The 12,693-nt window shown below is 38.3% G+C and overlaps 1 protein-coding gene across 1 annotated transcript in view; it reads right to left on the bottom strand.

Annotated features, from left to right (window-relative positions):
- LOC138748012 (mucin-19-like) overlaps positions 1-12,693 on the bottom strand; it is an 87,115-nt gene that overhangs the window by 25,858 nt on the left and 48,564 nt on the right. Inside the window, exons 17-25 of the mRNA XM_069907712.1 lie at positions 11,961-12,055; positions 10,987-11,113; positions 6,163-6,409; positions 6,011-6,069; positions 5,819-5,904; positions 2,924-3,072; positions 2,698-2,836; positions 1,520-1,624; positions 1,028-1,216 (exon numbers count right to left, since the gene is read on the bottom strand). Of these exons, the coding sequence (XP_069763813.1) occupies positions 1,028-1,216; positions 1,520-1,624; positions 2,698-2,836; positions 2,924-3,072; positions 5,819-5,904; positions 6,011-6,069; positions 6,163-6,409; positions 10,987-11,113; positions 11,961-12,055 (1,196 nt within the window). The remainder of the gene's footprint in view (positions 1-1,027; positions 1,217-1,519; positions 1,625-2,697; positions 2,837-2,923; positions 3,073-5,818; positions 5,905-6,010; positions 6,070-6,162; positions 6,410-10,986; positions 11,114-11,960; positions 12,056-12,693) is intronic.

Raw genomic sequence — 12,693 nt, 5'->3', positions numbered from 1 at the left:
ATGATAGAGGCAAAAACAGCGTGTGTGTTGGGTAGTGCGAATGCTTGATGATTGCTGCTGCACTCCGATGGCAACATTCCCCGTACACATTGTCGATGGTGGGCAGGGTTTTATTTGTGATATCCTGAGCTGCCTTTGGTAGGGATTTATGCTCAAGGGCATTGGTGTTCCCATACCAGAACGTGATGCAGCCGGCCAGCACACTTTCCACCACACCTCTGTAAAAATTTGCCCGGGTTTCTGATGTCAAAATAATCCTCTGCAAACTTATAAGGAGGTCAAGGCGCTGACGTGCTTTCTTCACAATGCCATTGGTGTGTTGGGTCCTCTGAGATAGTGACTCCCAAGGACATAAATTTGCACACCCTCTTCACCCAGTGATCACAGGATCGTGCACCTCTGGTTTTCCCTTCCTGAAGGCAACAATCAGCTCCTTGGTTTCAGTGACATTGAGTGTGACGTTGACTCATCACTTCTTTTTATACAACCCACCATCATGGTGTCATTAGCAAATTTGTACATGTTGCTATTGCCCTGATCCACACAGACGTGGGTGCAAAGCAAGCTCAGCAGGGGGCCAAGAATGCAGCTCTGCGGTGCTCTGGTATGGATGAAGATTGTAGAAGAGATGTTCTTACCAATCCTCATGTGATTGGGAAGTGAGAAAATCAAGGATCCAATTATGGAGTGGGCTGTTGAGTCCCAGGTCTTGGAGTTTGCTGATCAATTTTGAGGGGATGATGGTGTTAAATGTTAATCTGTAGTCTGTCCCTCACTGCTATATTGGAACGAATGCTACAGCTGTACAGTGAATGTTCCATCATCTCCAAACTCTGACCTGCCCATTCCAGCTATGATTCCATGATCTTGAACATATTTTTTTTTTTTTTTTTTTATATATAGTTCACACCATATCCTTGTTTTTCAAAAATGAATATGCCTCAGAAGTTTTCTTTTAGTTTCCGAATATATTTTCCTCATTGATAAATTGAAATAAAAAAACATCTTAATTTATAACCCTACATACCTTCCATCTTGTATCCAATGTGACCGAAAACCTTGTACGTTTGTCCCATATCACGGTGATCCCATTGGAAAATGTTATGACTAAGTAGAGTCCAACAGTGTGAATTTTATATGAATTATCTGTGCACTGATTTTTTCTAAGAGATATCTCACTTACTCCACTTCCACTCAAGAGAATTATCTCTTTATCCTGTAAGAATACATTTGAAAATAGGTTAGTTTATAGTATGCTTAATGATTTCAAATGAATTATCACATGGATCCATTTGAAAGCCTTGTTGCAAAATCCCAGATTCAACATTCTAATTGTTAATCATCAAAACAAATATACCTCAAATAAGATTCTGATATTTCTTCTAATTGTTAATCATCAAAACAAATATACCTCAAATAAGATTCTGATATTTCTTCTAATTGTTAATCATCAAAACAAATATACCCCAAATAAGATTCTGATATTTCTTCTAATTGTTAATCATCAAAACAAATATACCTCAAATAAGATTCTGATATTTCTTGAACATGTAACTCCATTTTCACAGCAGGGAACACTTTCTGTCAGTATTTGGAATGTTCCAATATCTCCTAGGCATTGGTCCTGAAATTAAGATAATTTGAATGAATTTGTGTAGCAAAATTTCAACTGATAATCTAAGATGGCACAAGTAATTCATTAATTTTGATATAATTTGCATATTACTAAGATTTTTTTTATAATCCATCGAGCTCAAGTAAATACAAGTACAAAGGAGAGGAAAAAGGTAAGATCATAATAAAAGTTCTTGGAAAACTGAACACTAAGTGGTCACCTGCACTTTCAAAGGCATAAAAATACTTGATGAAGAACATTCCGTACTTTAGAATATCAGATGATTTAACCAAATTGATAGATTTTGTTCAAAAATGCTGACCTTCCTATATCAGGAGCAATACAAAATATTTCTGATTCCACAGAAATATATTCTTGCTGATCCATATGTTACTGCATAGCTATGAATTATAATTTCTAGATCAGATCATCTGAGCCAATAATCTGATAGGCCTGCTGCATGTTTATCATAACTGAAATCACACTTCAAAGCATGAAATACAGGACGAGTACCCCGTATCCAAAGTTCCGAAAACAAGAAAAGATCCAAAACCAAAATATAAAGATGTTTGTTATCAGTTGACTAAAACTTTATAATTGATAACTTGCGTGATCTAATTCAAAGAATTTCTGTACAAATTAATGACTTGTTTCACTTTCGTCTCCCAAGAATCCTGCTTAAGACCTATATACTCTAATAGTTCAGTTGTTAGAGCACTGGTCTTGCAAACCAGGGATAATGAGTTCATTCCTTGATGGGGCCTGGACCAAGTAGCAACTTGATTGACAAAGTTAAAGAATTTCATGTTGTTACATTCTAAATGTAGTATACATGACAACAATGGGACCTTTACCTTTATACTTTATTGTACAATACAGTATTAAACATTTTCCTCACCGATTGACCTCAATCTCATGATGAATTCATGACAAATTCAGTCATTGAAATTCATACCCAACATTGCCACACCACTTTGTTTTTTTTTAAAACAACAAAGAGCAGGTCTGAAGCATTGTCATGTATGTTCACAATTGAAATAGGTGAAAATAGGCACATTGGAATTTAACTTTCAATGCCTTACTTCAACAAAGATATATTCACAGTTGCCATCAAAGCTGTATCGTTTCCCATCAAAGGTTATGTAGTGTCCATCGCCATAAACTTGGCAGGTCTTTGGACATGCGTTATTAGTGCATTGCCAAGCTCCACCTTCACATGTGCTGTAATATAAAGCACAGATAAAAAATTTTCAATAATTTTATGTTGTTAGTGTATTTGGTATTAGTTTCATATTCATCCAATCTCACCATTTATTGCAATCATTTGAGATTATTGCTCCCGGTATAAAGGTTTCACCTCCAAATAAACAAGGACACTGGGATGGTAAAATGCATTTTCCACTGGAATCCTCCACAAAACCACTTGGGCAGACACAGCCAGGAACACATGGGTTTGGCTTTATAAAGGAGAACACAATAGATTAGATTTCAGATTTATTGTCAGAGTACATACATGACATCACATACAACCCTGAGATTCTTTTTCCTGCGGGCCAGGCAAAATCACCACCAACTGGTAGTGCAAAAAATAAATTGTACACAGCATTAACCATCTAAACAAACAACTGTAAACAGATAACGAATCTAAACAAACTGTTTAATACAGAGCAAATTAGAAAAATAAAATCAATAAAGTGCAAAAGTAAGAATTCTTAAATGAGTTCCTGATTGAGGAGCCTGATGGTGGAAGGGTAGTAGCTGTTCCTGAACCTGGTGGTGCCAGCAGCTGTGAGAACAGAGCATGTGCTGGGTGGTGTGGATCCTTAATGATTGCTACTGCTGATTGATAATTGCTATTAACTGGCAGAGTTGTTATTAAGTCCTATGGATGAGCACCATGGTATGTGTAATCATCATCGAGTTAAAATATACCTCCAATATTTGCCATCTAAATGTCTTTTGACGGTTGTTGCACATAACCATACTCTCACCTGCTCTCAGCTATAAATTGTATGAGAAACAGGTGAATAAAATTCAGAACAGCAGTACAATTATAAGACTCACTTCTTTACAAAGGCAGGCTTCAATTATGAAATTTGTTGTCAAAGTATCAGTACCATTTTGGTCAATTGAGGGAAAGAGTATATGAAGATTGAGAATAGATGGCATAAAACTCATGGCTAATCAGACACCAGTGATCCATGCAAAAATGAAACCACTAGAAGAACTTAATGAGACAAACAACATGTGTGGATGCAAAGAGGATGTTTCAATGTTGAGCCCCAACATTAGGATATGGAGGAAGTGGAAAGAAGGCCACTATTTAGAAGGTCAGAAATTGGAAGACTGTTGAAATAACAGGCAACCGCAAGTTCAAGATGGACGGTGTGCATGTGCTCTGTGGAAGAGTCATTAAGCTAATGCTGAGGTAGATGAAGCCACATCTCAAGTATCAAGTGCAATCGAGCAGATTGGAGGATGTGCACGTGAATTTCTGCCTCACCTGGAGGTGCTGTTTAAATCCCTGGATGATGGTGAGTGAAGAGATGAAGGAACAACCATTGCATTATCTCCTTATGGCAATAGATAAGAGGGGTTGTTGGGAAGGGATGTGCAGATCAGAGATAGCAGTACATGAAGAAAACAGAAGTGGGATGAGAGGGGAAAATGTGACTGCCAATGGGCTAATGTTGGCACTGGCTGGCAGAAAAAGAATAGGAGGACATTTCTAGAATAGTCAGCTTCAACTTGAGAATAGACAGCATAGGGACAGAGAAACTGATGAAAGGGATAGGATTCATAGAGGAGGTGTGAGAAGGTAGCTGTGAGTGTGAGTTTATAGCAGATATTGGTGATGAATTGGTCTCCTGAGATAGAAATGAAAAGAAGCATTAGAGATAGTCCAGGGAATACAAGAAAGGGTGGAAGTTGGTGTCTGCATGAATGTAGGAATTGGCTCAAATACAGAAATCAATGGAGTTGGGGATGGGTGAAAAGTAGATTTGGAACAAGGACTGCCAATGGAAAAACTGGCATAGCTTGGGTCAATTATTTATCTTTTTCATCCCTCTCCTCCCCAACCTGGCTCCATCAGTTCATCATTCCATCTATCCCTTTCCAGCTTGAATTTCATAATACCCTCACACTTTACTCTTCCCCCTCCCCCCCCCCAACTCCTCTCATTCCTGATGCAAGCTCTTCTTCCTGAGTTGCTTTTTAACTCTCTAGAATTTTTCTAGCATCCGTAGTCTCTTGTGATCTCTAATCTCCAATATGTCCTTGAACAAGGATTACCTAAAGCAGGCATCTCAAGGCAATGGAAAAATACTACAAATGTTTTTTGTGCAAAATCTTTGAAATTTTTTTCTTTCTTTGGCTTGGCTTCGCGGACGAAGATTTATGGAGGGGTATGTACACGCCTGCTGCAGGCTCGTTGGTGACTGACAAGTCCGATGCGGGACAGGCGGGAAATTCACTGCAAGGACAAATGATCTAACACCAGCATCTTCTCCCAGGCCATAAGATCCAGCATTGTGGTCCTAAAGGCAGGTGAAACATTCACATGCCCAATGTCAGTCTGTCAAAATGGGCACTTTTCCAAGCTCTTTCGTGTTTACTCATGACATAGGACGAGATCCTTGAATATACTCAAATCATGCTTGAAGAAATGCAACTTCATTAACCTTGGACCATTACCATTCAATGGAGAAGAAACATTCAACATTCAAGCTGTCAGTGTGAGTTTATGGCCATACATCATGATCTCAGTGTCTGAGATAGAAGACAGAAGTAGATAACCTCTCCCTCTATCCAACACCTGCCCCGTCAGTCAGCATCTCCCCCAAGTGTGGAAGAGTTCAGGGTTCCCACATGGCCTCATTGGTCATTTCAGTACCCACAAAACCAAAGCAGAATGAAGTTTTCCTCAATCCGAAGAGGATGCCTAAGAATATTATTAGTATGGATCACCATTTCAGATTCAGATTTCAAATTTATTGTCAGAGTAGTAAGTGACCTCACATACAACTCAGAGATTCTTTTTTGCTGTGGGTGAGGCAGAATGACCACTTATTGATAGTGCAAAAAGAAGTGGCCCCAGAAAGGCCCTTTTTAAATTCAAATACATTGAACTGTTGTTTGATCCACAACCCTATCAATTTGAACCAATGAACACCAGAATAATATTGGACTACGGTCACTTACACATGGTTTGTTTAGAGTTGCACATGTCTTCTTGCAAACATCAGTATTGGCACAATCTGAAACTATTTTATTTTGTTTCCTGCAATCTAATGATAAAATAAATTATTTTTAAAAATAAACAGTACTTAACAATTCAATTCCAAATTTAAATTGGTACTTCATTAGCTTCAATAGGATTTTTTAAAAGTTTACCTTGTAAGATGGGTGGATTGATTGTATTAGGGCAGGAAGGGACTCCATTGTTACAGTAACTGAGAGAAAAAAAAATGGCACTCATTATTTTATAGTTGTGGGCAGTTCATTCCTTATTCCGAAATGTGCAGAGTAAAATGTGAAATACTTACCAATTCATTCCATTTACAGTAATCAGTTCTCCTTTTTGTCTAATTAAGCCATCAACATAACATGGACACTCTGATTTGTTCACACATCGTTTCTTTTCATTCATGTACGTTCCCTCGGGGCAACCACAACCATCAACTGGAACATCATGCAGCTCACATGTGAAATCAGGAGTTGACAGAAACCTGCATGTATGGTTGCAAGATCTCACATCATGGTGATAAACTTGTGTGGGGGGGCAATTTACTCCTGAAGAAACAAAAAGATTCTATGTAAGCCATTTAATTTTTATCACTAACACTTGCTAACATGCTAATACTTGCATGCCCAATTGCTTAAGATATTTTGCAATTGGCAAAGATACTGTGAACTAATTGACTAATTGATAATACCTGCTAACATGCTAACACTTGCACGGCCAATTACTGAAGATGTTGTGCAATAAGCAAAGATACTGTGAACTATTTTGTTCTCTACAAAAAATTGAAAAGTATTTTTTATAGTTTTGAAACAAGCTGTTTTAATTTTCTACTGCTTACTAAGTATCCCAACATTATGGGATTACTCTTCTAGAAAGAAACCAAACACGGTATTGTTGGAAACATAAGGAACAAGAACTTGAACCTTTCTTTGGGAAACTGCAAATTCTAATAAACTATCCTGTTCTATATCCACTGATTTCAGCCCTTAATTTATTTTTCATTATTTTTTGTTTCTGAATTGGGTATCAATATTTCTGAAGAGTATGTGATTTACCTATGCTCTAAGCGGAAAAAAATATTGCTTGGTTGATGTTCAGTTAAGGTTCAGAAGTCATCCACAGGACCATAAGAGCAGCAAAAGGGATCACTGGAATCTCCCTCTCCCCATTGACGTGTCTACTGGGATAATTGTTTGAAGAGGGCTTGCAAAATCATTGAGGACCCCAATCACCCCTCATGCAGCATCTTTCAGCCCCTCCTATTGGGAAAAAGTTACAGGAGTACCAAAGCCACAATCATAAGACTATAGGCAGTGAGAACAACTGATGCACTGGTCGTCAAACCCTCTGAGACTCTTCTGTTCGTTAACAATATATGTCCTGCATATGTATCACTTGTTTGTAAGTGTGTTATGTCTGTATGTGCGCCTGCATCTTTTTGCGCCGAGAACCAGAGACTGCTGTGACATCAGGTTATACTTGTACAATCGGACGATAATGAAATGAAAGAGGCCATAGTCTTGCTTTCTCCCTTCGAGGAGACAATTTAGATAGGGGTCTGTTTTTAACAGGTGAGTGCTGAGAGTTGTACTTTGTTTCAGAAGAGTTAAAACTGAAGCAGAGTGCCAACCTTAGGGATTGGTTGGAGTCTGTTGTTACAGATGAGTGTTTGGTGCCATATTGTAGTTTAAATTGAAGCGAGCGCAAACATTGGTGATTGGTTGTAGTCTGATGATTTTTTTAAAAGAACCAGCAGCAAATAATAAGAAGGGAAGCTCAAGTGGAGCAGCCCCCAGTGCAGAAGTGGAGATTTGGAGGCTTTGGCTTGAGAGGCTTCGGGGAGCATAGGCTGAAAATGGACTATAGGTAAGATCTTTTTGTAATAACCCAGAGTAGGCAGTGGGGATGGCAGCTAGGGGAATTGTATGCTCCTTCCTCAGTTGTTTTTTTGACTCTTGAATTGCAGCATTTGGGAAATCTGCGACAGCCCATCTGTCCCTGTTGGCTACATCTGCAGGAAGTGTATCCAGCTGCCTATACTTGAGACCATGTTAGGGAAATGAAGTTGGATGAACTCCGGATTATTCAGAAGGTAAAGGGGGTGATAGAGAGGAGCCACAGAGGGACAGTCACACCCAAGAGGCAGATAACAGGATGAATGGTAGGAGAAGGAAGGGGAATAATCAGTCAGCACAGGGCATCCTGTGGCCATTCCCCTCAACAATAAGTATACTGTTTCACAATATCGTTGCCAAAGGAACCCCTAGGAGGCAGTGATCATAATATGAGAGAATTCACTTTGCACTTTGAGAGGTAGAAAGTAAAATTAGAGCACTGGAAGAAAGGGGACTACAGAGGTATAAGAGAGGAGCTGGCCAAAGTTAATTGGAAGCGGACACGAGCAGGGATGATGGTACAGCAGTAGTGGCTGGAGTTTCTGTAATTAATTTGGAAGACACAGAACAAATTCATCCCAAGGGATGATGAGGAAGCCATGGCTGACAATAAATGTCAAAGATAGTATAAAAGCAAACATGAGGGTGTACAATATGGTAGAAATTAGAGGGAAGAAATATGAAAGTGAAGCTTTTAAAAGCCAACAGAAGGCAACTAAAAACAAATGAGAAAAAATTAAATACAAAGATAAGATGAAATACAAAGATAAGATAGCTAGCAGCATAAGAGAAGATGTGAAAAGTTTATTCAGGTTCCTAAAGAACAGAACAGTCAAAGTTGGGCAATGGACCACATGAAAACAACACTGGGAAGATTGTAAAGGGGGACAAAGAAATGGTCTTTTGAGTCTGACTTCACTGTGAAAGACACCAGGAGTGTGCCAGAAGTTTGAGAGTGTCAAGGGGCAGAAGGGTGTGATGTTGGTATTGCCAAGGAGAAGGTGGTTGGAAAGATGAAAGAACTGAAGATGGATAAACCACCTGGACCAGTTGAACTACAACCCAGGGCTTTGAAAGAGTAGCTGAAGAAATCATGGAGGCATTTGTGCTGATCTTTCAGGAATCGCTAGATTCTGGAATGATTCTGGGAGATTGGAAATTATAGAGCAGTTAGCCTGACTTCAGTGGCTAGTAAGGTGTTAGAATCTATTATTAAACTAGTATCAGGTTTCAGTGTACTTGGAGGCATACAGTTAAATAGGTCGAAGTCAGCATGGTTTTCTGAAGGGGAAATCTTGCCTATCAACCCTTTTTGGAATTATTTGAGGAAATATCAGGAAGGACAGAGAAAAGAGAGTCAGTGGATATGGTTTACCTGGATTTTCAAAAGGTCTAACTCAAGGTTCCACACATGAGGCTGCTAAACAAGATGAGAACCCATGGTATCATGATTCCTGGATAGAATATTGGGTGACTGGCAGGAGGCAGAGAGTAGAGATAAAAGGGGCCTTTTCTGGTTGGCTGTTGGTGTCCAGTGGTGTTCCACAGGGTATGGTACTGGGGCCTCTCCCTTTCACGTTATCTAATTAATTTGGATGATGGATGAGATAGCTTTGTGGCTAAGTTTGCAGATGATACAAAGATCAGAGGAGGGGCAGGTTGTGTTGGGAAAACACTGAGTTTGTAGAGGGACTGACAGGTGAGGACATTGAACAAGGAAATGAGAGATGGAGTACAGAGCAGAGAAGTGTATGATCATGTACTGTGATGGAAAGAATAAAGGCATAGACTATCTTTGAATGAGTTCAGAAATCAGAGGTGCAGAGGGGCTTGGGGGACCTTGTGCAAGACTCCCAAAGGATGAATGCAAGTAAAATCTGTGGTAAGGAATGGAAAAAGAATGCTAGCAATCACTTTGAATAGAATATAAAAGCAGATACAAGATGTTGAGAGTTTAAAAGGCATTGGTCAGACTACACTTGGAATATTGTGAGCAGTTTTGGACTCCATATCTAAGTAAGAATATTTTGGCATTGAAGAGGGTCCAGATGATCCATGGAGTGAAAAGGATTTCCTATGAGGAGCATTTGACGGCTCTTGCATTGTACTCGCTGAAGTTTCAAAGAATGAGTAGGGATCTCATTGAAAACTTTTGAACACTGAAAGACCTAGATGGAGTAGATGTGGAGAGGATACTTTCCATGGTGAAGGAGTCTGGGACTAGAGGGAACAGCCTCAGAATACAAGAATGTCCCTTTAGAACAGAGATGAGGAGGAATTAATTTACCCACAGGGTGGTTAACTGGTGGAATCTATTGTTGTTGTCTGGTATAGAGATCAAGTCATTTGGGATCTTTCTTGATCAGAAAGAATTTAGTGTTATGGGAGAAGGCAGCAGAATGGGGTTGAAAAGGGATAGTAAATCAGCATGATGGAATGGCGGGGTGAACTTGAAAGCTGAACAGCCTAATTTCTTTCCCATGTCTATGGTCTTGTGGAAATATATTATTGGTTTTTGTAATAAATGCTTTCATTTTATTGAAAGTAGCTTTAACATTTCTGAAATGTAGACATAAAAGACAAGTTAAGTTAAACTGCCATGAAGATGGAGGGTTTAGTACTTTTCCTTAGAAAGGGATATATGGGTCAGCACAACATCAAGGGCTGAATGGCCTGTACTGTGCTGTATTGTTCTATAAGATAGTGGAGGAGTACCATACATATGAAAACTGTGGTGAGCAATTTCTGGACCCGAGTTATGCCTTGAAAAAATGTTTACTGAATATGTGCAAGTAATTTTCAATTATCTCCACCTCTTAATGCAGTTCTTAGTTCTGAAACAGTTATTGCACAGGTTTTCCACAAGATCATCTAATTTTAGAGATGAAATTGATTTAATCAAGAAATATCAGTAAAAGAAAATGATTTGTTATATTGATCCCACAATATGAAGATTCTAAACAACATTTACTATTAATTATGCATATAGAACTTCCTTCCTGAAATATTAGTGAATAGTAGGAGAATGATGCTTTTAAGTGTAAAATTGAAAGTTGAAATCAAAAGAAATGGAGCAAAGGCAGATAAATGGAGTTGCTATGTAATGCAGCCATGATTCAACTGAATAATGGAGATCAGCTCAATAACTGAAAGGATGCTCCCTGTTTTGGTGTTTCCTTATCATTTTTCTTTCTGTATTTATGAAGGGAAATATGACTAAAAACACATACTGCACACTGATCTTCTCCAGTTCTTCACAATGATGCCTTTTGCAGCACAGGCATGAACATATGCTCCCAATGCACCACACACACAGTCATTGACCTTCTGACAGCTACACGAGGCAACTTTGCACATCTGAAAAAAGAACACTTTTGTTATAATTTTAAATAGCTTCATTATAGATATGATAACTTGACAAACCATATAGCGGAACCACTTTTTACAAATTAAATCATATTAAACCATATTTTAATATATTTCCATCTATCTGAATCTACTGATAGGCTATAATTTTATTTTAAACTAAAAAAAATTAAATTCCAGTACGTGTGTTGTTTTATTCATTGGTAGCTTAGTGTCTCAAAATTATTGTCAACTCCATCTAATTTCCAACCCTTTAATCCGTATTTCTGTTCTAAATACAATTGTTCTGTTGTCACCGTAATTGTAATTTAAGTACTTTGAAACAAAAGCAAGAATGAGGTCCTTGTGAATTGCTGTATCCTGGATTTTGGAAAATAAACAAAATGCTATTTAAAACCTATTGACTGTGTAAATAATTGCAATTTTTTTTGTTCAAAAAAAGGTGGTAGCTTGATTGGACAGGGTCAAATTGTGCTGGGAGAGCAATCCTGCTTCCAATGAGAACCTCTGCCTATCAGCCATTTGCATCCAATTAAATGGGAAAGCCAGATAAGCCTCATTATCCACAACATTCCTGGACTAATAATGAATCCTAGTCCTGGAGCAAACACTTGCTGAAAAGATACTAGATCCAGTGGACCTGTTATTCATCTTTACACCAGCTCTTTTAGAACTAGTGAGATGCAGTGGATGCTGAGTCAACTCATCAAATTCTCTACATTCACAAAAGTAAATGTGGGCAGGATCATGAACAGTGAATTCAACTATTGGGCTAAGTCCAAGATGATCTGACCAATAGATTTTAATTTGCAGAAGTTTGTTTAAAATTCAGACTTACTTCATAATACTTGTTAAATTCTACTGTGGAATGGCAGATGGAGAAAGCTCCTGCAGGGTCTTTCAAATAGGCACAATGTTCTTTGGCAAAGTTTCCTGCAATGCAGATAAAAGTTATAATTATATAAAATATGAAATGATCCATTTGACCATGTAATTATCAAAGTTGGTTTGTTACTTGTATATTAACTTGTTGCTCATATGCCAACTGACTTTGAGTTCATGGGAGTCATTCGTATGTTTTGTAAATTTCACTCGAGTCAGTAGCTACCCATATTTCCCTGAATTCCCTCTGATGCATTTTTTTTATATTGTGTTGCTCGGATTCCTAACATAGATAATATGTTTCAGGAACTTCAGCAATTTTCAACTTGAAATAGGGAGGTTACTTGTATTGATTTCAATAGAGGAGAATAATTGTGGAGGACTAAGGTAAGTAAAATAATGTTTTTTTTTAAACTGCTTTTTTTTGTTTGCTTTTGCATCAAAACCATTCAAGGGCTTTGACAATCTTAACAACCAATTGACTCATCTATCAACATGTTCTCCCTGGTTATGCACTCCCCACCTCCATGTGATGCAATTATGTCACAGAAGTCCCTGCCATGGCACAAAATCATGATGGTAAAGAGAGCTTCAAACTAAACATAAGCTTTAAAATCTGGATCACTTGGGACAGCATAGTTAGCGTAGCAGTTAGTGTAATGCCATTGCAGTGCCAGCAACTGTTTTAT

This window comes from Narcine bancroftii, chromosome 13 (genome assembly GCF_036971445.1).
Source record: "Narcine bancroftii isolate sNarBan1 chromosome 13, sNarBan1.hap1, whole genome shotgun sequence".
NCBI classification, from domain to species: domain Eukaryota; kingdom Metazoa; phylum Chordata; class Chondrichthyes; order Torpediniformes; family Narcinidae; genus Narcine; species Narcine bancroftii.
The sequence above is the reverse complement of the archived record's forward strand: the minus strand, read 5'-3'. Positions and strand labels throughout refer to the sequence as shown.